General features: G+C 46.2%; 3 protein-coding genes, 1 long non-coding RNA gene and 2 other non-coding genes across 6 annotated transcripts in view; 3 read left to right on the forward strand and 3 right to left on the reverse strand.

Moving 5' to 3' along the window:
• Nucleotides 1–26,501, reverse strand: part of LOC140460630 (uncharacterized) — a 569,010-nt gene that overhangs the window by 484,534 nt on the left and 57,975 nt on the right. The window lies entirely within an intron of this gene.
• LOC140460632 (uncharacterized) overlaps nucleotides 1–26,501 on the forward strand; it is a 1,198,404-nt gene that overhangs the window by 282,809 nt on the left and 889,094 nt on the right. The window lies entirely within an intron of this gene.
• LOC140461051 (uncharacterized) lies at nucleotides 5,357–6,474 on the forward strand. Its single transcript, XM_072555834.1, has one exon. The coding sequence runs from the start codon at nucleotides 5,357–5,359 to the stop codon at nucleotides 6,182–6,184; it is 828 nt and encodes a 275-aa protein (XP_072411935.1). The 3' UTR covers nucleotides 6,185–6,474.
• Nucleotides 17,833–18,549, forward strand: LOC140460635 (uncharacterized). The gene is made up of 2 exons (XR_011954254.1): nucleotides 17,833–18,019; nucleotides 18,132–18,549. It is a non-coding gene; the product is annotated as an uncharacterized lncRNA (long non-coding RNA).
• On the reverse strand, nucleotides 22,891–22,962 carry trnae-uuc (transfer RNA glutamic acid (anticodon UUC)). Its single transcript has one exon. It is a non-coding gene; the product is annotated as a tRNA-Glu (tRNA).
• On the reverse strand, nucleotides 25,477–25,550 carry trnan-guu (transfer RNA asparagine (anticodon GUU)). The gene has a single exon. It is a non-coding gene; the product is annotated as a tRNA-Asn (tRNA).

Here is a 26,501-nt window from a genome sequence, read left to right on the forward strand (position 1 = left end):
AGCTGTGTCCTCTGGTTCGGCACTCACCCATCAGCGGAAACATGTTTCCTGCCTCCAGAGTGTCCAATCCTTTAATAATCTTATATGTCTCAATCAGATCCCTTCTAAACTCAAGGGTATACAAGCCCAGTCACTCCAATGTTTTCAGCGTAAGGTAGTCCCGCCATTCAAGGAATTGACCTCGTGAACCGACGCTGCACTCCCTCAATAGCCAGAATGTTTTTCCTCAAATTGGAGACCAGAACCGCACACAATACTCCAGGTGTGGTCTCACCAGGGCCCTGTACAGCTGCAGAAGAACCTCTTTGCTTCTATACTCAATCCCTCTTGTTATGAAGGCCAGTATGCTATTAGCCTTCTTCACTACCTGCTGTACCTGCATGCTTGCCTTCATTGACTGGTGTTCAAGAACACCCAAATCTCTCTGTACTGCCCCTTTACCTCAATTGATTCCATTTAGGTAGTAATTTGCCTTCCTGTTCTTGCCACCAAAGTGGATAACCATACATTTATCCACATTAAACTGCATCTGCCATGCATCTGACTACTCATCTAACCTGTCCAGGTCACCCTGTAATCTCCTAACATCCTCCTCACAATTCACCCTGCCACCCAGCTTTGTATCATCAGCAAATTTGCTAATGTTATTACTAATACCATCTTCTATATCATTAATATATATTGTAAAAAGCTGCGGTCCCAGCACTGATCCCTGTGGTACCCCACTGGTCACTGTCTGCCATTCTGAAATGGAGCCATTTATCACTACTTTTTGTTTCCTGTCAGCCAACCAACTAACTTTCAATCCAAGTTAGTACTTTTCCCCAATAGCATGTGCCCTAATATTGCTCACTAACCTCCTATGTGGGACTTTATCAAAAGCTTTCTGAAAGTCCAGGTACACTACTTCTACTGGATCTCCCTCATCCATCTTCAGAGTTACATCTTCAAAAATTTCCAGAGGATTAGTCAAGCATGACTTCCCCTTCATAAATCCATGCTGACTCTGACCTATTCTGTTACTACTATCCAGATGTGTCGTAATTTCATCCCCTATAATACACTCCAGCATCTTTCCCACCACTGAGGTCAGACTAACTGCTCTATAATTTCCTGTTTTCTCTCTCCCACCTTTCTTAAAAAGTAGTACAACATCCTCCAATCCGCAGGAACTGGTCCCGAATCTATCGAATTCTGGAATATAATCACCAACGCATCCACGATTTCTGGAGCCTCCTCCTTCAGTACTCTGGGATGTAGACCATCAGGCCCTGGGGACTTATCAACCTTCAGACCTAACAGTCTCTCCAACACCAAATCCTGGCAAATATAAATTCCCTTAAGTTCAGGTCCTTCAGCTACTGTTACTTCAGGGAGATTGCTTGTGTCTTCCCCAGTGAACACAGATCTGAAGTACCAATTCAATTCTTCTGCCATTTCTTTGTTCCTGGTAATATATTCCCCTGTTTCTGTCTTCAAGGGCCCAATTTTAGTCTTAACCATTTTTTTTTGCCTTTCACATACCTAAAAAAGCTTTTACTATCCTCCTTTATAATTTTGGCCAGTTTTCCTTCGTACCTCATTTTTTCTCTGCGTATTTCCTTCTTAGTAATCCTCTGGTGTTCTTTCAAAACTTCCCAGTCCTCCGTTTTCCCACTTATCTTTGCTATGTTATACTTTTTCTCTTTTAACTTTATATGTTTCTTAACTTCCCTCATCAGCCACGGCCACTCATGCCTCCTCCTAGGATCTTTCTTCCTTTTTGGAATGAACTGATCCAGAATCTTCTGCATTATACACAGAAATATCTGCCATTGTGCCTCCACTGTCATCCCTGCTAAGTTATTGCACTATTGAACTTAGGCCAGCTCCTCCCTCATAGCTACATAGTTCCCTTTAATCATACAGAAATATTGTCACTTCCGATTGTACCCTCTCCTTCTCAAATTGCAGATTGAAGCTTATTGTATTATGGTCACTACTTCTCAATGGCTCCTTCACTTCGAGGTCCCTGATCAATTCTGGTTCGTTGCACAGAACAAGTTACAGTGAAATCTTTAATTTGTGGGACAGCAACTGAGTGAATGAGTACATCCAGAATTTTAGTGGAAAGTGGGAATCCATTGCACTGTGGGGATGAAGTGCTTTAAGGTTTACCGGCAGTAAGTACAGTGTGTTGAGTGGGGTGCTAAGTGAAGGGTTAGGTGGGTTCTTGTTTTAAACTGCTAATTTCTTTCAGTCTCCAACATTGTATTTCCACTGCTGTACATCAGAAGGAGTGAATCAGTCACTGTTATCATTAGAAACTTTCCAGTTTTCAGTACCGCAGGTATTACATTGTTTCCTGAGCATTTTAAAGTTTACTGACAGCAACGGGGTTTGGGCCGTATTCACTGGAAACGATTAAGCAGACAGATAACACACACACCAGAGAGCAGAGGGGACTTGTCTTTTGATTTGGTGGAAGGTGGGAGGTTGTGATCCGGGGCAAACACGACTGCAATAAATCATTCAATCTCTACAGTGTGGAAGTAGGCTATTCAACCCCTCTGAAGAGCATACCATCCAGACGCACGCCCACTAGCACCCTGCCTAGTTTCTGCTGGTGGATGAGACTCGGCCATAAAATTAGGGGGAGTAGATTTAAGGTAGAGAAGAGGAGGAGCTGTTTTTCCCGGAGAGTAGTTAATCTGTGAAGGGTGAGGGTGGATTGGCCATGTTAAATTGCCCCACATGGTCCAGGGATGTACAGATTAGGGTGGATTCATCATGTTAAATGACCCATAGTCCCCAGATACGTGCAGGTGAGGTCTATTCGGGGGGTAAATATCGGGCAGGAGAGGAAAGGGAATGGATGTGGGTGGGTTACCCTTCGGAGGGTCGGTGTGGTCTCATTGGGCCGGGTGACCTGCTTCTACATTGTGCGGATTCTCTGAACGGAAAAGATTTTTGTAAACTGTGCAGAGCAGTGCGGCCTGTCAATCCGGAGCAGGCGCAGTGCGGAGCAGCCGTTCGCCCCGCCCCTTTTCCTCGTCACGCCCCATCTCGAAGGCTGTCGCTCGACACTTGCTCCTCCCACTGTCCCGGCCGCACTCCGCCTCCGTACCCGCCCCTGGCTCCACCCAGTCGCCCCGCCCCTCACCCCAATCGTCTCTCCGCCCTATCGCTCCGCCCCCTCCCCGCTATTCGCTCCTCCCCTTCCTGTCCCTCCCTCTCCCACATCGACCCATCGATGACGTCGCAACGCGGAAGTGGCTCTGCCCGTTTCAGAGTAAAATCCTTTCGCTGGGCAACTGTTCAATCTAAGAGGGAGAAAATCTGTTCACTGGTAGCAACTGGAGTGAATCCAGGGAGGGAGCAGACTCTGCAAACTCAGGTATGTGTCTTAATTGCCCGGGTGAGGAGGGACGGAAGGATAAGGTGGGGCTGTATCTTAGGGGTAACCTTATCGACTTTTATAAAATCATAAGGAGCATGGATAGGGTAAATAGACATAGTCTTACCTTGGGTGGGGGAGTCCAGAACTAGAGGGTGATTGGTTTAGGATGAGGGCGGCGGGGGAGGGGGCGTGGAGATTTAAAAGAGACCTAAGGAGGCAACTTTTTCACAAGGTTTGGGCGGGTGTGAATGTGTGTACGGAATGACCTGCCAGAGAAAGTCGTGGAGGCTGCCTCACAGCGCCAGAGACCTGGGTTCAATTCCCGCCTCAGGCGACTGACTGTGTGGAGTTTGCACGTTCTCCCCGTGTCTGCGTGGGTTTTCTCCGGGTGCTCCGGTTTCCTCCCACAGTCCAAAGATGTGCAGGTCAGGTGAATTGGCCATACTAAATTACCCGTAGTGTTAGGTAAGGGGTAGGTGTAGGGGTATGGGTGGGTTACGCTTCGGCGGGGCGGTGTGGACTTGTTGGGCCGAAGGGCCTGTTTCCACACTATAAGTAATCTAATCTAATCTAAATTACAGCATTTAAAAGGCATCTGGACGGGTGTACACGTGCTGGCAAATGTGACTAGATTAATTTAGGATATCTGGTCAGCACAGAATAGTTTGACTGAAATGCCTGTGTCTGTTTCTGTGTGTATATCTCTATGATTCTGGCTTTCCACTAACGTTTTCCATGTCTGTATGTTCAGTTTCTCTCTTTCTGGTGTCGGTGTTAATACCTTGAAGTCTCATTATGCTCCCCTTCCTGGGACATTAACCATTTCTTGAGGTTGTTCCTCAAGAAGCTGTATTGCAGGCTCATCCTGAATTGGCACACTTTATTTTGCTTTCCAAATCCGACCTGCTCACTCTCAGCATTATGCCAATGACGTGAAAGATATTAACTTTCAGGTGGAGTTTCAGAGAGATAAGCCTTGACGTTTTTGCTTTTCTGCACCTGTAAAATCCTGAATCAGCACCTTCAGGAGAATTAATTAAAGTGGAGTGAGAACAGAGGGGGAGAGAGAGAATGGGATGATGCTTTCAGTTTTGTGGAATAATAAAAGAAAAGAATGTTCTGCAGAAAGCAGAACTGAAGTGATGGCTTTATATTCTCTTTTTACAGCATTTGAAGATCTGGAGACAGAAGTTTCAAAATTAACTGTAATGTCAACTCTCCTGCTCCTCGGATGCTGCCTGATCTGCTGTGCTTTTCTAGTGCCATACTTTTTGACAGTGACTCTCCAGAGTCAGCAGTCCTCACTTTGGTGTCAATGTCTGACGGTCACTCAATCCATCAGGACCACAACGATTTTTGACTGTGATTCTGTGAGAAGGAGCAAAGCTTTTTGGTTTCTGTTTGAGTACATTTCCAGTATCAGTGGGACTGGATAGACCTACTGTTGCAGTGCTGGATTAGTGGTGCTGGAGGAGCACAGCAGTTCAGGCAGCATCCAACGAGCAGCGAAATCAACGTTTCGGGAATAAAGGCAGTGAGCCTGAAGCATGGAGAGATAAGCTAGAGGAGGGTGGGGGTGGGGAGAGAGTAACATAGAGTACAATGGGTGAGTGGGGGAGGAGATGAAGGTGATAGGTCAAGGAGGAGAGGGTGGAGTGAATAGGTGGAAAAGAAGATAGGCAGGTCGGACAAGTCAAGGAGACAGTAACTGAGCTGCAAGTTTGAAACTAGGATGAGGTGGGGGAAGGGGAAATGAGGAAGCTGTTGAAGTCCACATTGATGCCCGGGGTTGAAGTGTTCCGAGGCGGAAGATGAGGCGTTCTTCCTCCAGGCGTCGGGTGGTGAGGGAGCGGCGGTGAAGGAGGCCCAGGACCTCCATGTCCTCGGCAGAGTGAGACTGTTGCAGTGCACTGAGTGTGGAGCGTGTAACAGGTACACCGCCTGTTAAGAGGAAATCACGGTGCGAAGGGGCTCTACATGCGTTTCTGTGTGGCTGACGCTTCGGTCATGGAGAAATCTGAGGAATCCCGCTCTGTGGAGAAACCATGGAAGTGTGGTGACTGCGGGAAAGGCTTCTGTGTCCCATCTGCTCTGGAGACTCATCGCAGTCACACCAGAGAGAGGCCCTTCAGCTGCCCTGACTGTGGGAAGGGCTTTACGCAGGCCTCTGCCCTGCGGACTCACCAGCGGGTCCATACAGGGGAGAGGCCGTTCCCATGTCCTGAGTGCGGGAAGGCCTTCAGCAATTCCTTCAACCTCCAGACCCACAAGCGACTCCACACTGGTGAGAGGCCGTTTTCTTGCTCCGAGTGCAAGAAGGCATTCAGACATTCCTCTGACCTGCTGACCCACTGGCGGGTCCACACAGGGGAGCAGCCTTTCACCTGCCCCAAGTGCGGGAAGGGATTTAGTCAGGTGAGCAACTTGTGGAAGCACCAGCGTCTCCACACTGGGGAGAAGCCCTTCAGCTGCCCAGAGTGCAGGAAGGCCTTCAGCAATTCCACCACTCTGCTGACCCACCAGCAGATCCATATCGGGGAGAGGCCATTCCCCTGCACCGAGTGCGGGAAGGCCTTCAGCAATTCCTCCATCCTGCTGAGACACCAGAGGGTTCACACAGGGGAGTGGCCCTTCAGCTGCCCTGAGTGCAGGAAGGGGTTCAGCGATTCCTCCAATCTCAGGACCCACCAGCGGATCCACACTGGGGAGAAGCCCTTCGGCTGCACAGAGTGTGGGAAGGCCTTCACCCGCTCCTCCCACCTGCGGAGGCACCAACGAGTTCACCTGCCATCACAGGGTGATTGAAGGAGCAACAACTGAGTGCCATTAGGGACTGGACTATCAACCCAGTTCCGGGACTCCTGAGTTTTAATCCGGCCATGGCAAGATCATGGAATTTGAATTCTGTCAGAAATCTGGAGTTCAGAATCTGATGATGAAACAGTTTTTAGGGTGGGGGGCCCATCTGATTCACACATGCTCTTTTTAGGGAAGGAAACTGCCATTGTGGGAAAGGATTCATTCAGTCACCCAGCTGCATCCTACACGTGACTCCAGACCCACAGCTGTGTGGTTAACACTACACTGCCCAGCACCTCCCCTCTTACACCCGCCCCTCCCCCCCCCCCCCCAGCCTCCCCTCCCCCCCCTCACCTGCCCCTCCCCCCACCCGCCCCTCTGCCCCTCCCCCCCACCCGCCCCTCTGCCCCGCCCCCCACCCGCCCCTCTGCCCCTCCCCCCCACCCGCCCCTCTACCCCTCCCCCCCACCCGCCCCTCTACCCCTCCCCCCCACCCGCCCCTCCCCCCACCGGCCCCATCCGCCCCTCCCCCCTCTCCCACCTCCCCACCCCCACCTCCCCTACCTCCCCACCCCCACCTCCTCTCCCCCACCCCCACCTCCCCTCCCCCACCTCCCCTCCCCCTACACTACAATGGAACACCTTAAATTTCAACAACGTTGAAAGAGCAAATCAAACTGTAACCTTGGAGAGATATGCTTCCATTTCTAACCTTGGGGGATCCAAATGAGACATTTTTACTGATCACTCCATTTCAGACGCTGCTCTTTCATCAGGTGGTCATGGACAATAAGATCATGATCACAGGATTTATAGCCAAAGGAGTCCACGGTCATGGAGATGACCTTCACTAAACAATTTTAGATTAAATCTTTCATATTTCAGAATGGGCTTCTGTTCTTTGGTACATTAATCCCAGAATTTGTTTTAAATTACCTTCAAGAATGTCATTTAAATGCAGAGCTTTTCGAACAACAATGTCAGTATTGGGACACAGACAGAATTCACACCTATTGTTAGAAAAGCTCTACATTTAAATGACTTTCTGAAATGGCTGATCTTTAACATTGAGAATAGTTACATTGATACTTTCAGACTTTAACAATGTTTCTGAATATATATTCACTTTTTGAAAAGAACTGCTGAAATCTTTCTGAAACTTGCATCGAAACGTGTGCAGTTAGGCCACAGCCCAAGACGGGCTGTAAAGGATGAATGGCCTAATCCTAGCTTTGTGAAATTGATTCTGACTATGTAGAAATAGAGTCATAGATTTGTAGAGCACAGAAGCAAACCCTTCAGTCCAGACAACCAAATATCCTAAATTAATCTAGTGACCCATTTGCCAACATTTGGTCCATATCCCTCTGATTCTTTTCTATTCGTGTCTCCAACCAGATGCATTTTTTTCTACTTCAGCTAATTGAAGCTGGAGAAGCCTTAAATCTTTAAAGGATTTCCTGAAAAAAAACTTTTATGCAAGATTTGGCTCAGTGGTGGATTTTCTAAAGCTTTGCTATTGTAGTTGTCAATTTGTTAAAAAAAACTTTCAGTTGTGTTGTCCAAGGCAGAGTAAATATTCATTTGAGATATATACATTCTTTCCAATGTTTGTCCATCATTTAGTACATTGAGCATCATCTTTTTGTGATTCAACAGATATGATTTCCTTTGTGACATTTTAATTAAAATATCTCAATGTATAATAATGAAACAGCTAATTTATTCTGAAATTATTTAAATTAGTTGGTTGATTGACAAATAATAGCTGCTTTACTGTTGTAAATATTGATACCCAGGAAAGCTATTTTGTTTAATATTTTTCCTTTGTAAAGATTTTATAAAATGATTGTATTTTCATATGAAATAAAATTTGCAGTGTTTTATTAAATGGTTGAAGGTAACTTTGCACTTAATTATTCCATTTGGGATTAAACATAGATTATTTATCAAAATCATATTCACAATTTATGGTGAGTGTTTTAACAAACAAATGTTGCCATTTGCCATTGAATTGCCTCAAACACAATTTGAAATTCTGAAATGAGTTGAATAAGGGGTACACTGTGAATATTTATTGTGCATTTTTGAAATTCTCTGCACTGCCATTGTGCTTGGTTCAACAAGATATGTATCCCTCCTCATAACTTTGTATTTCTTTGATATTTCATTTGCTATTGCTATTGCCCAAATAACTTCATCAAATGCCAAAACATTTTTTAGGCTGTGAATTTTCAGTCTGGAATGTCATTCAGTTGTGAACAATCTGAAGATTAATTTTTTTATATGTATTTAAATTAAAGAGATTGTGATAATAGAAAGTCAACATGTAGAATTGCCAGTGAAACGTAAACCAAGGCTGCTCTTAATTTGGTACAGACTAAATTACAATCAAAATAAGTAGAAATAACTGCATTGTGCACAAACTGTTTGTAGTGAGTTCAGAATTTTTCTGATCATTTAATTCTGACACATGCAGTGATGGCAGCACCATGATCTGTTTTATTTGTTCATGGAACGTGAGCATCACTGGCAAAACCAGTATGTTTCATCATCCCCTCTTTCCCTTGACTGCTAAGCACACAGATATGAATATTGGGTGAGGACACAATGAGGTTGAGTTGCAAGGCCTACTGTGGCATAACAAATTGTGCTGGTTTACACTGCACCCCGACAAGACAGATTTTGGGAGAACAAAAATTGGAATTCCTATTTAAATATTGATGCTCCCATTTATATCTCAAAAGGATTTTGTTTGCTCCATAAATTTGTAATGGCTCTTTTGTGAATTATTTCCCTGCATCCGCATATATCTGGAATCATTTTCTTTTCAAGAATTTTGATTTAAGGTTTGCCACTTACTGGTGCCATCACCCCTTCAAGATCATTCCAAATCGTAATAACTTGCTTACTTTCTTAAAAATTAAATCTTCCCCCGCGCCCCAGCCCAAATCCCTTTTCCTATAAAGTGGCTGCACTATTTCAAACATGGTCATGCTTTCTAAATATTACCATGTACTTTTAATTATGAGATTTCAACGTGTCTTTTTAAATATAAAAATGTCCCTTCAAATGTAGTTATGCCCTTTAAATGTGTTGTGTTCGTCTAAGCGCAATTAAGATATCCATTTGAAATGTAATCTTGTCCATTTCAATCTATTTGCTGAAATAGCCGGTTAAATGTCCAGGTACCTTTTAAAATGCAGATTTCCCGCTTCAGGGAGCAGCAGTTGTAGCGCGAGGTGGCTGTTACTTGGTGACGGTGAGGCTCCCCCGGCCCCGCCCACCCCCCTGAGCTGACGTCACGCGGGGGTGAAGGCGGTTGGGAGGAGAAGTCGCTCGAGCGGGGAAGGGGCGTCCGTTAGGAAAATGGCGCCGTGCGGCCCCGGGGCAGACACCCGTCACTGGGCACCGCCGCCTTCCTGGTGCAGCTGCTGTGTCACGGCCACACCGCCCGGCTGTACAGCAGGTAGGAGCCGGTGACCATTCTGGAGGCGGATGTTCCTCAGTCATTGAAGGGGTAGGACCCTGTTGAGAATGGTTAGTGAAGTGTGTGGTGTACTAAGTCTTATTAACATGGATATAGTTTGTAATTTATCAAAGTATACATTTTATTATTTAGAATGGTAGAGATGTACAGCACGGAAACAGACCCTTCGGGCCAACCCGTCCATGCCAACCAGATATCCTAAATTAATCCAGTCCCACTTGCCAGCACTTGGCTCATCTGCCTCTAAACCCTTCCTGTACATAGACCCATCCAGAGACCTTTTAAGGGCTTTAACTGTAGCAGCCTCCACCACTTCCTCGGGCAGCTCATCCCATTCACGCACCACCCTCTGCATGGAAACGTTGCCCCTTAGGTACCTTTTATATCTTTCTGCTCTCACCCTGAACCGAGGCTCTCTAGTGCAGACCTTCACCCCCTACACTAGGGAAACGACAGAAGAAATTTCTACCTTTTTTTTCTCCTATTGGCATTTGGACACTTCAGAATCTGTCAATAATACCAGCAGCACCACTGAGCATATTGCATACGTTCCTCTATGTCAATGAGCATTGCACAAGTTCCTTGCTTTGGGTGTCACCCTTGTTCAGGACTGGGGGTGGGTGTTGGGAGAGCTGCAGAACAAGGGTGTGCTGGGAGCAGCGTGGTGAATTGGGGATAGGTGGAGACAGGTAGAGAGTACAAACTGGTCACTGGGAGAAAGGAATCTGGTTGGTGGCAGGGAGGGGTGGGAATGAGCCTGGGAAGGGATTTGGGGTGTGGGGAAGGAGGTAATTTGAAATTGGAAAACTCAGTGTTGAGTCCTCCAGGCTGTAGGCTGCCCAGGTGGAAGATGTGGTGGTGTTCCTCCAATTTGTAGTTTGGTTTGTTGTGGCAATGGAGGCGGCCTAAGATGGTCATGTCAGAAAGGGAGTGGGAAGGGGAATTAAAATGGGTGTTGATTGGGAGGTCAGGTCGGCCTCTGCAGACCCAGCTGTGACTCTCGGCGAACCATTCCCCATGTTTACCCTCTGTCCCCCGAAGACTACAATTGGCAAACACATGGCAAATACAATACCCCAATGTGAAGTTAGAGCCTTTGCGGTGTTAAAAAAATGCAGAAAAGAGGTGCATTGTTTAAATGGTGACATATTGGGATATGGAGAAAGTGAGGACAGCAGATGCTCGAGATCAGAGTCGAAAAGTGTAGTGCTGGAAATGCTCAGTCAACATTCGACGAGCAGGAGAGTTGACGTTTCGGGCACGGGCCCTTCATCAGGAATGACGTGTGGATGTACAAAGGGGCCTCAGCGTCCTTCCACAACAGTCAATGCCAGTTGTTAGGTGCAGCGAGCAATGCAAGTGGTATATTCGCAAGTGGAATTGAGTTCAGAAGTGGGGATGCCTGCATACAGTTAGGGAATTATTGAATATATTCAAGGTGGAGTTCATCTGATTTTTGAACTACAAAGAGGAGGATGTTTATGGGGGAAGGTGAGAAAATGGCTTTTAAGACCAGTACAGAACAGTTATAGAGTCATATAGCATAGAAACAGACCCTTCAGTCCAACTAATCCATGCTGACTATGTTCTCAAACTGAACTAGTCACACCTGCCTGTGTTTGGCCCATATCCCTCTGAACCTTTCCTATTCATGTACTTATCCAAATGTCTTTTAACTGTTGTTACTTTACCTGCATCCACTACTGTGTCGGGATGTTCATTCCACACACAAAGCACTCTCTTTTTTAAAAAAATGCTGCCCCTCAAGTCTTTTTAAAATCTTTCTCCTCTCACCTTCAAAGTTTGCTCTCCATTCTTAAAATCCCCACATGTGGGGAATGACACCCACCATTCACCTCATCTACCCCCCTCATGATTTTATAAATCTCTAAGGTTACCTCTCAACCTCCTGTGCTGCAGTGAGAAAAGTCCCAGTCTATCCACCTAGATGTCGGTAGATTTAATATCCAGTTATGTAGGGGACTTTGGTGGAAACTGGGAATTCATTGCACTGTAGGGATGAAACCCTACACTATCCAGACATTTCTGCTGGTGGATGAGACTAGGCCACATAATTTGGAGGACTGGATTTTGGACAGAGATGAGGAGGAACTATTTTTCCTGGATAGTAGTCAATCTATGGAATTCTCTGCCCAAGGAAGCAGTAGAGACAGCCTCATTAAGTATATTGAAGACACAGTTGGTTAGGTTTTTACATGGTAGCTTAATTAAGAATAGTTGGATAATGCAGGGAGGAGGAGCTGAGACGATAGATAGTTTTACCATTATCTTAATGAATGGCGGATCAGGCTGGATGGGCCAAATGGCTTACTCCTGCTTGTATTACTATGAAACTATAACCCTGCCTTTCCCATGACTAACCCAGCTAACCTGCACATCCCTGGACATGATGGGCAATTTACCCTGGTCAATCCAAATCAAGACTGGTGAGCAATGTATTGATGTGGGAAATTAACATCTGAGAATGATAGAAAGGGACAAGGAGAGTAAATATACCAGCAATCAAAACTGGATTCTGAATGATCACAAAAATGGAAACAAAAAGTGGTGTTTCAACATGTGTGCTGCACTGTAACAAAAGTAAATGAATTGTCTGCACACATTGAAGAGAATAATTATGATCTGAGGCTCCTCACAGAAACATGGCTTCAGGATGACAAGGATTGGATCCTGAATATCGAGGGGGTAGTCAAATGGGAAGCTCGGTAAAGGTAGAGGGTTGCCATGGCTAATCAAAGCACTGACCACAGGGTAGTCTGGTGTTTGCTCTGATTTCATGTCCTCATTTCTCTGTCCTCTGATTTCACTGTTCCCACAGAATAAGATGTCAATCTGTTCTCAGCTCTACTGGATTTCTGCTGAAGCTTTTACCCCCACCCCCTTTTTTTTTACACCTTCTGGAACAATAAATTATTCAGTAAGTCAATCAAAGTCCAATGCACAATTTCCCAGTCTCTCAACCAACCAGACACAAAAGTATAGTCATAGCAGGGAATCAGACAAGAAAAAATGAAACAACAACAACATGAGAAATAAATAGGTGCTAGTGCTTAATGTCTGTTCATTAGGAAGCAAACCAGAAATAGGGCTCTCCCAGGATTCTGATTGTGCCCAACTTGAGGATCCTCTCTCCCTTACATCTAACTGTTATTACCCAGCTATGATTGACAATATTTTCACCAGAAATGAAGCATCTTATCAAATAGAGATAGACATGTACTGCACGTAAGTAGACTTTCTTTCTGTCATGCGCGCATACACACAGAAGTCCATGGGGGTGAATTTTTATTTGCAGATACATCCTATTTTGCTTAAAAATGCACAATTTGCAGGCAGTCAATACATATAATATTTTGTAAATTTGACTTTGGAAATAGAATCAGTTTGATTCAAGGTTTGGACTCTGACCTCACATTTAATGCATTGTCTGAGCTGAGATGTCATCTTTTGTTACAAAACCTTAAGTTATGTTGAGAAGTGCCTTACAGAAAGTTGGAGATTTACATATTAATGATGCCTGCAACCCATTTGAAAAGATGAAAGACTTAACAATCCAGGTTTGTTCAATATATCATTACAGTGTCCTGCCACTGAAATGTTTTTCCATAAATTCTGACCCTTATGATCTTATTCTTCACAACCACTTGATGAAAGAGTTTCGTGCCGAAAGTCAGTGCTTCCAAATAGCTTGGTGTTATGTGATTTTTAACTTTGTCCAGGTTAGGGTGGATTGGCCATGCTCAAATTACCCATAGTGCCCAGGGATGTCCAGGTAAGGTGCATTAGTCAGGGATGAATGGAGAGAAATGGGGGTAGGGAAGTTACTTTCTGGAGGGTCGGGTGGACTCGTTGGGTCGAGTAACCTGCTTCCACACTGTGGGGATTCTCTGAAGAGAAGAGAGATTTCTGCAAACTATGCAGGGCAGCACAGGTGTCTCCATGTGAGTTTGTGCATGAGTATGTTTTTGCATGTGTGCTTGCTTGGTGAAGTGAGTGTTATGGAGTATCACCCTGTGCGAGGTGGAGTATTGGGGATGTGTATGTGTCAGAGAGTATGTGCATAAGAGAGGTGTGGATAAAAGCCAGGGGTTGCATTTTGCGAAAACAAGGAAGGGCAAGAGGGTCTGCAGAGGCTGACCAGATGTCCCAGTCACCACCCATTTTAATTCCTCTTCCCTCTCCCTTTCTGACATGACCAGCTTTGGCCTCCTTCATTGCCACAACGATCCAATCCACAACACCTCATCTTCCACATGGAGTTCTCCATCCCCCAACTCCCTTCACGGCCTCTGCCCCTCCTATTCACTCTTCCCTGCCACCAACCAGATTCCTTCCTCCCATCGACCATCAGGTTGTACCCTCTGTCTTCACCAATTCCCACTTCAACACCTTGCTACCGGCACCCCTTTATCTGCATCTTGTCCTACACCCATCCCCCTTCCTGAAGAAACACTTGAAACGTAGACTTCTCCACCTCCTGATGCTGCCTGGCTTGCTGTCTTCTTCCAGCCTTCTGACTGTCTACATTGTCAATCGAGACACAGTCTGTCCCCTCCCTGGATTCACTCCCTTTCCATTCAGTTGCTGCAAGTCAACAATTGAACCCCAGAATGAAAAAAAATTGAAAACGTGGTTGATAAAAGAGAGTATTGTACTCAGATGTTGGCCAGAGGAAGAAAGTTACAGTCTGGAGTGACGCTCAATCTTCATTCAGAGAGAGGAGCAGCATCTGTAATCAAATAGAGTCATAGATGTATAACTTAGAAAAAGACCCTTCACTCGAACCTGTCCATGCGGAGCAGATATCCTAATCCAATCTAGTCCCACTTGCCAGCACCTGACCCATATCCCTCCAAACCCTTCCTATTCATAAACCCATCCAGATGCCTTTTAAATGTTGCGATTGTATGAGTGTCCACCACTTCCTCTGGCAGCTTACTCCTTAAATGCTCCACACTCTGCGTGGGAAAGTTGCCCCTCAGAACTCTTATATGTTTCCCCTCTCACTGAAAACCTATGTCTCTAGTCTCCAGTCTCTTCCCCCGCACCCCCCCACCCCCCCCCCCCCCCCCACTGACTCTCCAGGGAAACAACCTTGTCTATTTATCCTATCCATGACCTTCATAATTTTATAAACCTCTATAAGGTCACCCCTCAACCTCTGACCCTCCAGAGAAAAAATATCCCTGGCTTACTCAGCCTCTCCTTGGAGCTGAAAGGGGCAGTACAGAGAGATCTGGGTGTTGTTGTACACCAGTCAATGAAGGCAAGCATGCAGGTACAGCAGGTAGTGAAGAAGGCTAATAGTATGCTGGCCTTCATAATAAGAGGGATTGAGTATAGAAGCAAAGAGGTGCTTCTGCAGCTGTACAGGGTCATGGTGAGACCACACCTGGAGTACTGTGTGCAGTTCTGGTCTCCAAATTTGAGGAAAGACATTCTGGCTATTGAGGGAGTGCAGCGTAGGTTCACGAGGTCAATTCCTGGAATGGCGGGATTACCTCACACTGAACGACTGGAGCGACTGGTCTTGTTTACCCTTGAGCTTAGAAGCCTGAGAGGGGATCTGTTTGAGACACATAAGATTATGAAAGGATTGGACACTGGCAGCAGGAAACATGTTTCTGTTGATGGGTGAGTGCCGAACCAGAGGACACAGCTTAAAAATACGGGGTAGACCATTTAGGACAGAGATGAGGAGAAACGTCTTCACCCAGAGAGTGGTGGCTGTGTGGAATGCTCTGCCCCAGAGGGCAGTGGAGGCCCAGTCTCTGGATTCATTTAAGGAAGAGTTGGAGAGAGCTCTCAGAGATAGTGGAATCAAGGGTTATGGAGATAAGGCAGGAAGAGGATACTGATTAGGAATGATCAGCCATGATCATATTGAATGGCGGTACAGGCTCGAAGGGCTAAATGGCCTACTCCTGCGTCTATTGTCTATTGTCTATTGAAACCCTCCAACTCTGGCAACAGCCTTGTAAATCTTTTCTGATCCTTTTCAAAGTTTCACAACATCTTTCCGATAGAAAGGAGACAAGAAGTGGATGCAGCATTTCAAATGTGGCTTAACCAATGTCCTGCACAGCCAACTCCCAAACTCCCAACTCCCATACTCAATGCTGTGACCAATAATGGAAAGCATACCAAACACTGCCTTCACTATTCTGTCTACCTGAGGCTCCATTTTCAATGAAGTATGAACCTGCACTCCAAGGTCTCTTTATTCTGCAACACTCCCCAGTCAGTCCTGCCTGGATTGCTTGACCAAAATGTATTTCTCTAAATTAAACTCCATCTCCCATTGGCCTATCTGATCAATGCTAATTTATAATGAACTCTTTCTCTCATTCCACAGAAGCTGAAAGTCTCTGTTCCTTCATACCCTCCTTTGATGCTGCCTGACCTGTTGTGCTTTTCCAACACCACACTCTCGACTCTGATCTTCAGCATCTGCAGTAGTAATTTCTCCAACATTTCCAGAGTCTGCCCCGCCCCCCGGATTCACTCTCTTCCGTTTCAGTTGCTGCAAGTCAACAACTGAAGCCCCGAATGAAAAATAAATGGAAAAAGAGGGTGAGAAAAGAGTGCCATACTCACAGATGTTGGACAAAGGAAGGAAGTTACAGTTTGGGGTGAAGCTCAATCTTCATTTACAGAGAGAGGAACAGCAGCAGCTTCAGAAGGACATGGTCCACCTTCCACATTCAGACAGTAAGGGGGCTCTGATTGGCAGGAGGATAAGTTTCCTTCCAGTCCGACAATGCTCTCCATTGGTCCATGAAGATCGTGAGTCGTTTCCGGGGACAGCGCCGAGCATGCAGTTTTTGCTGACACCGGCTAACCCGCACAGACCTTGCTGACACCGAGGAGCATGTGCAGTATGCTCTGGAGATGCTGCTGTTATTGACAGATTTTAAGTGGTCAAATGCCAGTCGGGAAAAAAAAGAGTAGAGCCACAATTTTGTTCTCCTGTAGCTTGACATAACCGTACATGCTCGTCACTATTTCTACGCCGAAGGTCCTCCAGCCTGTGTTTGCCCTGGATCACAGCATCCAGAGCATCTCAACTTCTGCAAATCGAAAGACAAGCCCAACCCTTGGAAGAGAAGGGGGAGAAACAGAACAGACTTGAACGTAAAATTATTGTAGTGCGATCACTTCCCTTAAGCATGAATAGAGGTCATCAGCTGTCCGTGAGCTTGTGGCGCAACGGTAGCGTGTCTGACTCCAGATCAGAAGGTTCCTTGTTCAAATCATGTCTGGCTCACTACACTCAACTTCTTACATTTCAAATCAAGAAATGAGTACGTTCTTTCCGTATATCGGTCGTGTCAAATTTTCTTTGCGGAAACTTTCACACGTGAATCTTTGCTGTCAGTTTGAGTTGTGAACACTGTGTCAGGGAGGTGGTGTGCCCATTGTTTGGGTAAATGCTCAGCTCCCCGCAATGTGAGAAGTCGAACACAAACTGTTCATTACGGTATTTAAACACACAGCCGCTTCGTTTAGTTGGTGCCAGCGCAGTGTGAATAACATTATACCGATATTTTAACAACATAATCTAGAGATTCCCATCCAGGTTTTAGTCACATCAAACTGCCACGTAATGATGTTATGGCCTCAGTAAACTATAATAACGTGAAGATCGCTGGGATAATTTTCTATATCCGACTGCAATATAAGCACAGATCATTGTTTCCAGTTTTGGTGGAACAAAAGACGTCATATTGGTGGATAATTACAGTTAGTGCAAACACAGCTAGCTATCGATAAATATTAATCCTGTTCACTTCAATGGCCAAATTTCAATTCAGAAACCAAGTGCACTTGGCTGTTTGTAACAGAGACAACATGACAAAATGGCTCATAGGAGGAGAAATGGGACATTGAGGAGAAGTGAAATGTTTGCTTTTGGTCACCTCCACAATTGTCAGAAAAACAGGTTGAAAGGATTCTTAAAAGGTGGCTGAAGGAGTGGTGAGGGATAACACTTCAGACAGCGCAAAGTGGAAGACCACTTTCTAGTGGAAGAAAAAGACATTCCTTATTTCTGAAAGAACTGGGAAACAGAAGAGGGAATGAAATCTGACTTGGGAGCTATTTCCTATTTGTTGAGGATGTTGCTTCATCACAGTCTTGGTTTAGAGCAGAAGCTCTTCATCAGGAATAAAGGGTGGCCCAAGGGGGCTGAGAGATAAATGGGAAGGAAGTGGGGCTGGAGGGAAGGCAGCTGGGAGTGCAATAGTTAGATGGAGGTAGGGATTGATGGTGATAGGTCAGAGATGAGGGTGGAGCAAATAGGTGAGAAGCAAGGTGGACAGGTATGACAGGTCAAGATACTGGATTAGTGGTGCTGGAAGAGCACAGCAGTTCAGGCAGCATCCGAGCAGCGAAATCAACGTTTCGGGCAAAAGCCCTTCATCAGGAACAGCCACATGACAGGTCAAGAGGTTGGTGTCAAATTGGAAGGTTGGATCTGGGACAAGGTGGGGGAGAGGAAATAAGGAAACGGATGAAATCTGCATTGATACCATGTGGTTGGAGGGTCCTAAAGCAGAAGTTGAGGTGTTTTCCTACAAGTGTCAGGTAGCAAGAGTTTGGCAGTGGAGGAGGCCCAGGACTTGCATGTCCTTGGTGGAATGGAAGGGGGAGTTAAAGTGTTCCGCCACAGGGCGGTGTGTCGGTTAGATTTAGAGTCCCAGAGTTGTTCCCTGAAATGTTCCGCTAGTTGGCGTGCAGTTTCCTCAATGTGGATGGGACCATATTGGGAGCAATGGACATAATCTTATAAATAGATTGCATAAATCTTAGCTTGCCAGAGTTATTTTCTTTAATTAAATTAAAGAATTTTTTTATTCAATTGGGTGACTGCATGAAACGGTTTGTTGGTCAGATTTGAATCATCACACCCAAATGAGACGATGCCATGAATATCAGTGAACTGCTCTTTTTGTTAAAAACCACAAGTTCTTGATTTATTTTCACAACTTACTGATATTCACATCTGCACATTCAATGTCAAACTCTGACATCAGAAATGACATGACACCATTAATTTTGACTTACAATATTCAAACAAACAAATTAATAGCACACAGTGAATCGCAAGTCTGATTAATATGAAATTAAATTTGACCAAAAAAATATAAAATCAAGATGGGAGATAAGAAATGGGGTAAGGGCAGAAGGCAAGAAATGCAGCATCATAGAAAGTGCTCCTCCAGAGAGTGCATTTTACCAACTACCACTGCTAAATATAAACACTCTGATATGATCCTCCGTTTTAATGTAAACCATAGCCCCATACAGTAGGTACCATTAAAATGAGTTAAAAATACAAGCCTTGAGCAAATCCTGCTTCCAGCCTTACCCCCCGCTTCTTGGAGCTCGGAACTTCCTCCAGCTCCGGGGGGTTGTTGAACGCCTGGGCTCCAGCGGCCACGCCTCCACTGAAGAAGCTTTGGGAACCAGATGCACAGAACCTTTGTATATGAAAGCAGCTTACAGAGACATTGAGCAATAGCATCACATGGTTTTTACCCATCGACCTCTGGGTTATCGACCCAGCACACTCACGCAGCACTACTCTACTTCTGTGCTCCCAGCAGCTGGATCGTGGATCAGTTTAAAGTAGGTCCTATATCTCTGATAACATCAGTACACAAGGCAGTGAAGAAAGGTTTCAGCACACTGGCCTTCATCAGTTAGGGAATTGAGTACAGATGTTGGCAAGTTATGTTGTAGTTATACAGGACGTTGATGAGGCTGCACCTGGAATATTGTGATCAGTTTTGGTCCCCTTGGTGTTCTGACTTCTGACTTCTTCAACTCTGGGTTTGTGTTGAACTTGATGGGATACTTTGTCCAACTCAGCATGTTTAAACAGTATCTCTCAGAGGGATTCATCTGAAACTTTTCAGGAGGTGAGCTCAACAAGATTGAACTGTTCAAAGTTACTTGGACTCTATTTTAAACTTACATCAGGACCAGTAGTCAGAGACACGTACAGCAAGGAAACAGACCCTTTGTTCCAACTTGTCCATGCTGACCTGATATCCTAAATTAATCCACTCCCATTTGACAGCACCTGACCCATATACTCTGGCAGCTCATTTCATATATGTACCACCCTCTGCATGAAGAAGTTGTCCCTTTAATATATTTCGCCTCTTACCCTAAACTTATGCCCTCTCGTTCTGGACTCCCCCACCCCAAGGAAAGGACATTGTCTATTACCCTGTCCATGCCCCTCATGATTTTATAACCGCTATTAGGTCACCTCTCTGCCTCCGATGCTCCAGTGAAAACAGCCCCACGCTATTCAGCCTCTCCCTGTAGCTCAAACCCTCCAACCCCCAGCAACATTCCTGTGAATCGTTTCTCATGGAGAAGTCAACGTTTCAGTCCTGAAGAAGGGTTAATACCCAAAATGCTGACTACTCCACATTCTGGTGCTGCCTAGCTTGCTGTATTCTCCCAAGCTCCTACTTGCCAACTTCGGGTTGCAATATGTAGTGGCTCAGTGGTAACCACTGCAGCCTCATAGCACCAGGGGCCCAGGTTTGATTCCAGCCTTGGGTGACTATCTGTGAGGAATTTGCACTTTCTCCCAGTGTCTGCGTAGGTTTTCTCTCTGTGATCCTGTTTTCTTCCATAAACCAAAGATGTGCAGGTCATGTGGATGGGTCATGCTTAATTGCCCATAGAGTTAGGTACATTAATCAGAGGGAAATGGGTCAGGATGGGTTAATCTTCGGGGGGGTCGGTGTGGACTTGTTGGGACGAATGGCCTGTTTCCGCAGTGTAGCTCATCTCATCCAATACTTTTCTTACTAACGAATGGCAGAGTAGGCCGAATGGCCTAACCTCTTCTCCGATGGTCTTGCGGTCTTCGGTTTCTCTGGATCATTTCATTGGCAATGTGCAGTCCCGGGCTCAATGAGCAGCAGTATCCACTGAAGGCAAAGCTCATAGAATCATAGAACTCCCACAATGTGGAAACAAGTCCTTCAGCCGAACACATCTGCACTGATCTTCCGAAGACTAACCCACTCAGATCCATTTTCCTACCCTCCATAACTTGCACACAGACCCCAAGGGTGGAATTATTCCTGGGTTCCTGGTGCCATGAGGCAGCAGTGCTAACCCTGAGCCCCCATGGAGTTGTGATTGTGGGGTGTGGGGGAGGCAATTGCAGTCCAGCAGAAAAGAAAAACAGCCCACCTACTCTCCCACTGCACCCACTGTCAGAACTGGCAGGAGGTTCAGTCCTGGGAGGTGACCGAAGGCAGCGTCACCGGTGGGATCTGATTGCTGGGAGCACTGGTGCCTCCGCTGGTGCTTCCGCAAGTTGTACGAAAACATGAACCTCTTCCCACACTCGGGCCAGCTGGAGGGCATCTCCCTGGTGTGGGCACATTGGTGCTTCAGTAGGGTGGAGGAATTGCTGAAGGCCTTCCCGCACTGAGGGCAGCAGAATGGCCTCCCCCCTCCTCCACTGTCCCCCCCCCAAAACCCCCGTGTGGTCCAGCTGGTGATTCAGCAGTGTGGAGGAGCAGGTAAAGAACTTCCCACATTCGGCGCAGGAGAACGGTTCTCCCCAGTGTGGATGGACAGGTGCCTCAGCAGGGCAGAGGAATTGCTGAAGGCCTTCCTGCACATACGGCAACTGAACTACCTCTCCACCATGTGGACACACCAATGGGCCAGTAGGTCGGAGGAAAGAGCAATGCCCCTCCTGCAGTTGGGGCAGAAGAACGGCCTCTCAGTATGGACCCACTGGTGTCTCAGCAGGTGGGAAGACCTGCTGAAGGCCATCTTGCACTTGGGGCCGGAGAACAGCCTTCCCCGGTGTGGGCCAACTGGTGCGTCAGCAGGGCAGCAGAATCATTGAAGGCCTTCCCATACTCAGGGCAGCAGAAGGGCCGCTTCCCCTCTGTGGACCTCTTGGTGCTTCAGAACCCTTTCAAATTTCACAATATCCTTGTGATAGGAGGGAGACCAGAATTGCACGCAATATTCTAAAAGTGGTCTAACCAATGTCCTGTACAACCACAACATAACTTCCCAACTCCAATACTCAGTCAGAGGATTGGGAAAGCTTTCAAAACCCACAAAAAACAAAGAGGAAAGAATGGAGGTTCAAACCGAATTTTTGAGAGTCAGCTTGAAAGCATCAATGAGAAATCGGCGGAATGGGTTTATTGGGGACACGTTCTCCCTCAATGCACCATATACTTATTTCTCTTGAGCTCTTCGTAGTTTCTCTGTGCTGCAGTATGTAGTGGCTCGTTGAAATAATCTCCTGATGCAGCTTCTTTTGTGGGTGTTGGGATGATTGCTTCTGTGGTTAAGTATTTGGTTTGTGTATGTTGTTTTTCTGTAGATGCCAGTTTGAAGTTCCCCGTTGACTGTTCGCTCTACTGTGACATCTAAGAATGGCAGTTTATTGTTGTTCTCCTCTTTTTCAAACCAAGAGCCCCCCAGGCCATAGTCTCACTACTTGGAACACCAATATACACACTCGTCAAAGGCCTCCACTGAGGACTAAAACACCAAGTCGAAGATTCATGCCACTCCATTTACTCCATCCAAGAATTCCTGAACACCAAAGACACGAAGATAGAAGAGGATGGAGTAATGTTGTCCTTTGACATAACAGCCCTGTTCACATCCATTAACATCAACGTGACCAAAGAAAACTGAAGACACTACTCGAAGAACTAAAGACAAAAACACAGCACCAACTTCATCAGCAAAGATAACACTGTCAACCTCGTGGTTACCACCCACTTTATATTCAGTAACAAGCCCTACAAATAAATCAACGAAATACCGATGAAACACTTCTGTCATCAAAAAATGAAACAAATTAGAGGAAACGTATAACACCATCAACAATCTCCTTACTGGCATAAAATTCACAAAAGAGGAGAACAACAACAAAGTGCCATTTCTAGATGTCACAGTAGACCGAACAGTCAATGGTAAAATCAAAACAGCCTCTACAGGAAAACACCACACGCGAACCAAGTATTTCGCTACAGAAGTAATCATCCCTACGCATACAAACAAATCTGAACGAGGGCACTATTTCAACGAAACACGACACACTGTAGCACCCAGTCACTACGAAGACAAATAAGTAACTGTCCAGCGCTTTTAAGGAGAATGGATATCCATGCAACACACTGAAAAATGATTCCCTGACCGGGAATCGAACCCGGGCCGCAGCGATGAAAGCGCTGAATCCTAACCACTAGACCACCAGGGATACGGGAGAAGTTTGACAGCTCTCCTGAAAATTACTTTCCTGCCCGGAAGTCGAACCCGGGTCACGGAAGGAAGAAGGCGAACACCAATGTCATTTCGTGTATCCATTGCTCCCGATGCGGTCTCCTCTACATTGGGGAGACTGGAGCCCCATCGCAGAGTCAAGTCACAGCGTTTGAGGGAACATCTCCAGGACACCCGCAACAATCAACCCCAGCTCCCTGTGGCCCAACATTTCAACCTCCCCTCCCACTCTGCCAGGGACATGCATGTCCTGGGCCTCCTCCATCGCCGCTCCCTCCCCACCCGATGCCTGGAGGAAGAACGTCCCAACTTCTGCCTCAGATACATTCATCCCCAGGACATCAATGTGGTCTGCACCAGTTTCCTCATTTCCCCTCCCCCCACCTTACCTCAGTTCCAACCTTCCAGCTCAGCGCTGTCCTCATGACCTGTCCTACCTGCCAATCTCCCTCCCCACCTATCCGCACCACCCTGTTCTCTGATATGTCACCTCCATCCCCACCCCCATTCACCTATTGTACTTTTTGCTACCTTTGGCCCAGCACACCCCACCCCTAATTTATCTCTCCACCCTGGAGGGGTCCTGCCTCTATTCCTGATGAAGGGCTTTTGCCCGAAACATCGATTTTCCTGATCCTCGGAAGCTGTCTGACCTGCTGTGCTTTTCCAGCACCACTCTGATCTAAACTCTGGTTTCCAGCATCTGCAGTCCTCACTTTTGCCTACCCAATAAACCCAGTGTGCCGATTTCACATCAACAAACTGACACAAGCAGACACAACGTCTACAGAAACCTTAGCCACATTACTTTACATTAAAGACATCTGGGAAATGATGTCCAGACAACTCAACCCTCTCAGCATCATGGTCGCCCACAAACCTCCCAACACACTTAAACAGCGGCTAATGAACCTGAAAAACCCGATACAAACAACCAGCAAACGAATGTAATTTACAAAATACCATACAAGGAAATATATACATGAACTCTGCCACACAGTTCTCTGTAGCAAGAAATGCTGGGATGAGAAAAGGAAGATTTTTTTTAGCCAAAACGAATTGGCACTGACTGGACAGCCATTTAAAATCAAGGCTGTCAGCCCAGGATGGAAGACCCGAAGGGATGTACAGTTTTCTTATTTCCTGAAGATTTACAAAGCTGAGACTGGGTTTTGGTGTTTCTTCCCTTTCCACTCCCAAGAGCCACAGTGGTTGGGGCGGTGAGTTGGGGAAAGTGAAATGTGCCCATGAGCAGCGTGAGGGACTATTTCAGCTCCCCCTCCTCTGACAGCGCTGTGACTTGACTCTGATGTTCTCAGGGACACTTACTGACGCGACACAGTGAAAAGAGTCTCATTCCCGCAGTTCGGGAATTCAAACCGTATGCCGGCTTCAGGACAATGAGAAAGATTAATTGGGGTGTGTGAAGAAGCTGTGAGCTGCATTTCAAACAGGTAGGTGGAGTCAGATGCGTCATCCATTGCGCCCCTGGCCCTGTGCGGACCTGACACCGCCATGCTGCAGAGTTCTGACGTTAACACGGACATGCGCAGCAATGGGAACATTCACAAGAGGAACAGCCAAAGATAATCACCGTCACTGCTTCCCTTCCATAGTCCCAACTTTCTGAAGCAGTATCTTTCACTGGCAAATAAAACACTTTTGTCCTCAGGTGCCTGCTTAACTTCGATTACGACTTCACGCCCCTCACTGTTCGATCTCATTTCCAAACTCTTGGCTCATCGCCTCAATAGCAGCTCTGTGGGTATCTGCTTGTTCCACCCTGACAGGCAGTGGGCTACAAATTCCCGACCAGTCCCAATGTGATTGAAATACTTCAACCCCTCCACTGATTTGCATCTTTAAAAAAACCGTGGAGCAATCTCCCTTTCTTTTTGACGTTGTTTCTCAACTGTAGTCGGCAGGGATCACACCTGCGTGGGGAAACCGCAATGGATTTCATGTCCATCGCATTCACCACTCGGCCCACCAATACAGAACCACACCGACAGCTTCATTTCCCAGGTCTCTCTGCCTGTGGAGCTGACAAAAAGTGAATCCTTGCAGAGTTTGTTTGAATTCAATCACTTCTCAGGTTTCGAAAGGGTTAAATATCTGCAAATGGCGAGTCTGCGTGTTTCATCCCGGTAGATGAAATGGACGTTCAGTTAAAAACAAAAACAGAAATTGCAGGAGCAACTCCGCAGGTCAGGCAGCATCCGTGGAAAGAGAATCAGAGACAACATTTCAGAACTCGTTTTTTTCCTCATCCAGGTCCAGCCAAACCTGCTGAGTTTCTCCAGCAGTTTCGCTTTCTGTCTCGAATTCTCAGCATCCGCAGTCATTTATGTTCGAAATTCAATCAATTCAGAAACCCCTTTGTGCTGCCTCAGTGGAATAGATTTCCGTTTGGGAAACATTTTCCTGACACCATTAAAAACGTGCACTTTCGCAGCCAAGAAAGCGGTAGGAGCGAGAACAAGGAACACGCCGACCCTGGGTGGTCTCGAACCACCAACCTTTCGGTTAACAGCCGAACGCGCTGACCAATTGCGCCACAGAGACAGGTGCAAGACCTGCTTGCACAGTGTCTTTGAGGAACCTACTAATAAATTCATAATTCAACCCGCCCCGCCCAAAATTACCATTGTCTTCTATCAGTTTTACTTTCCATAATAAAGCCTTGGACATTCATTGTGGAGACATGGGGACAGCCTGATCCCACCATCTGCAGGCACATCCATGTCACGAGGAACGAGCTCTCCACCACCGGGGCCATCGCCCTCCGAACCTTTCAGTGTTTTGCCTCTTCCTGAATTTTCTCATTGGCGCCGAGCCGAGAAGGGGTTTGAATTCCTGATGTGCAGAGAATTCTTTCAATGTCTCGGGTCAGTTCAGGTCCCGAGAATATCAGAGTCAATCAGCCTCTTAAACAAGGGGATGGTGTCTGGACTGTCTCTGCTCAGTCCGTCAGTTCATCCTTCATTCTCCTCTAATTCCACTTCCCAAAGAGTTTCGAAAGATTCACAAAGCTGGAGACTGGGATTTCTGTTTTACTTCCTGAACATTTTTCCACCTGCTAACTGACAATACTTTGACAAAACCTCTTCCCCATTGTAACATTTGCATCATGTCCAGGGATGAGCAATTTCCAATCCCAGGTTTGGGAATGTTCTCTTTGGAGCAAAGAAGGTTAACTGGAGATTTCCAGGGGCTGTTGGCAATGATGGGAGAAGACGTGGTGTGAATGGGCAGGTTAATGATCAGAAGAACCTATTGCCACTGACTAGGGTCAGTTACCAGAGGACAGGGATTGAAGTTCTTTAATGGAAAGCAGCATTTGTGTCGAACAAACACAGCGAATCCTGCAGAAAGCCAACGGGTCGAGCAGCATCCGTGGAAAGGGAAACAGAGCCGACGTTTTGAGTGTGCTACGGTTTTTGTTCAGAACTCAGTCTTTTGCCTCTTCCCGAAGTTGGTCCAGGTCTGTGTCTCAATTGGCAAACACATAGCAAG

Source organism: Chiloscyllium punctatum, chromosome 36 (assembly GCF_047496795.1).
Source record: "Chiloscyllium punctatum isolate Juve2018m chromosome 36, sChiPun1.3, whole genome shotgun sequence".
Classification (NCBI taxonomy): Eukaryota; Metazoa; Chordata; class Chondrichthyes; order Orectolobiformes; family Hemiscylliidae; genus Chiloscyllium; species Chiloscyllium punctatum.

Excerpts from the sequence above, each read along its gene's own strand:
- LOC140461051 (XM_072555834.1), top strand. The coding sequence starts at position 5,357 with ATGCGTTTCTGTGTGGCTGACGCTTCGGTCATGGAGAAATCTGAGGAA.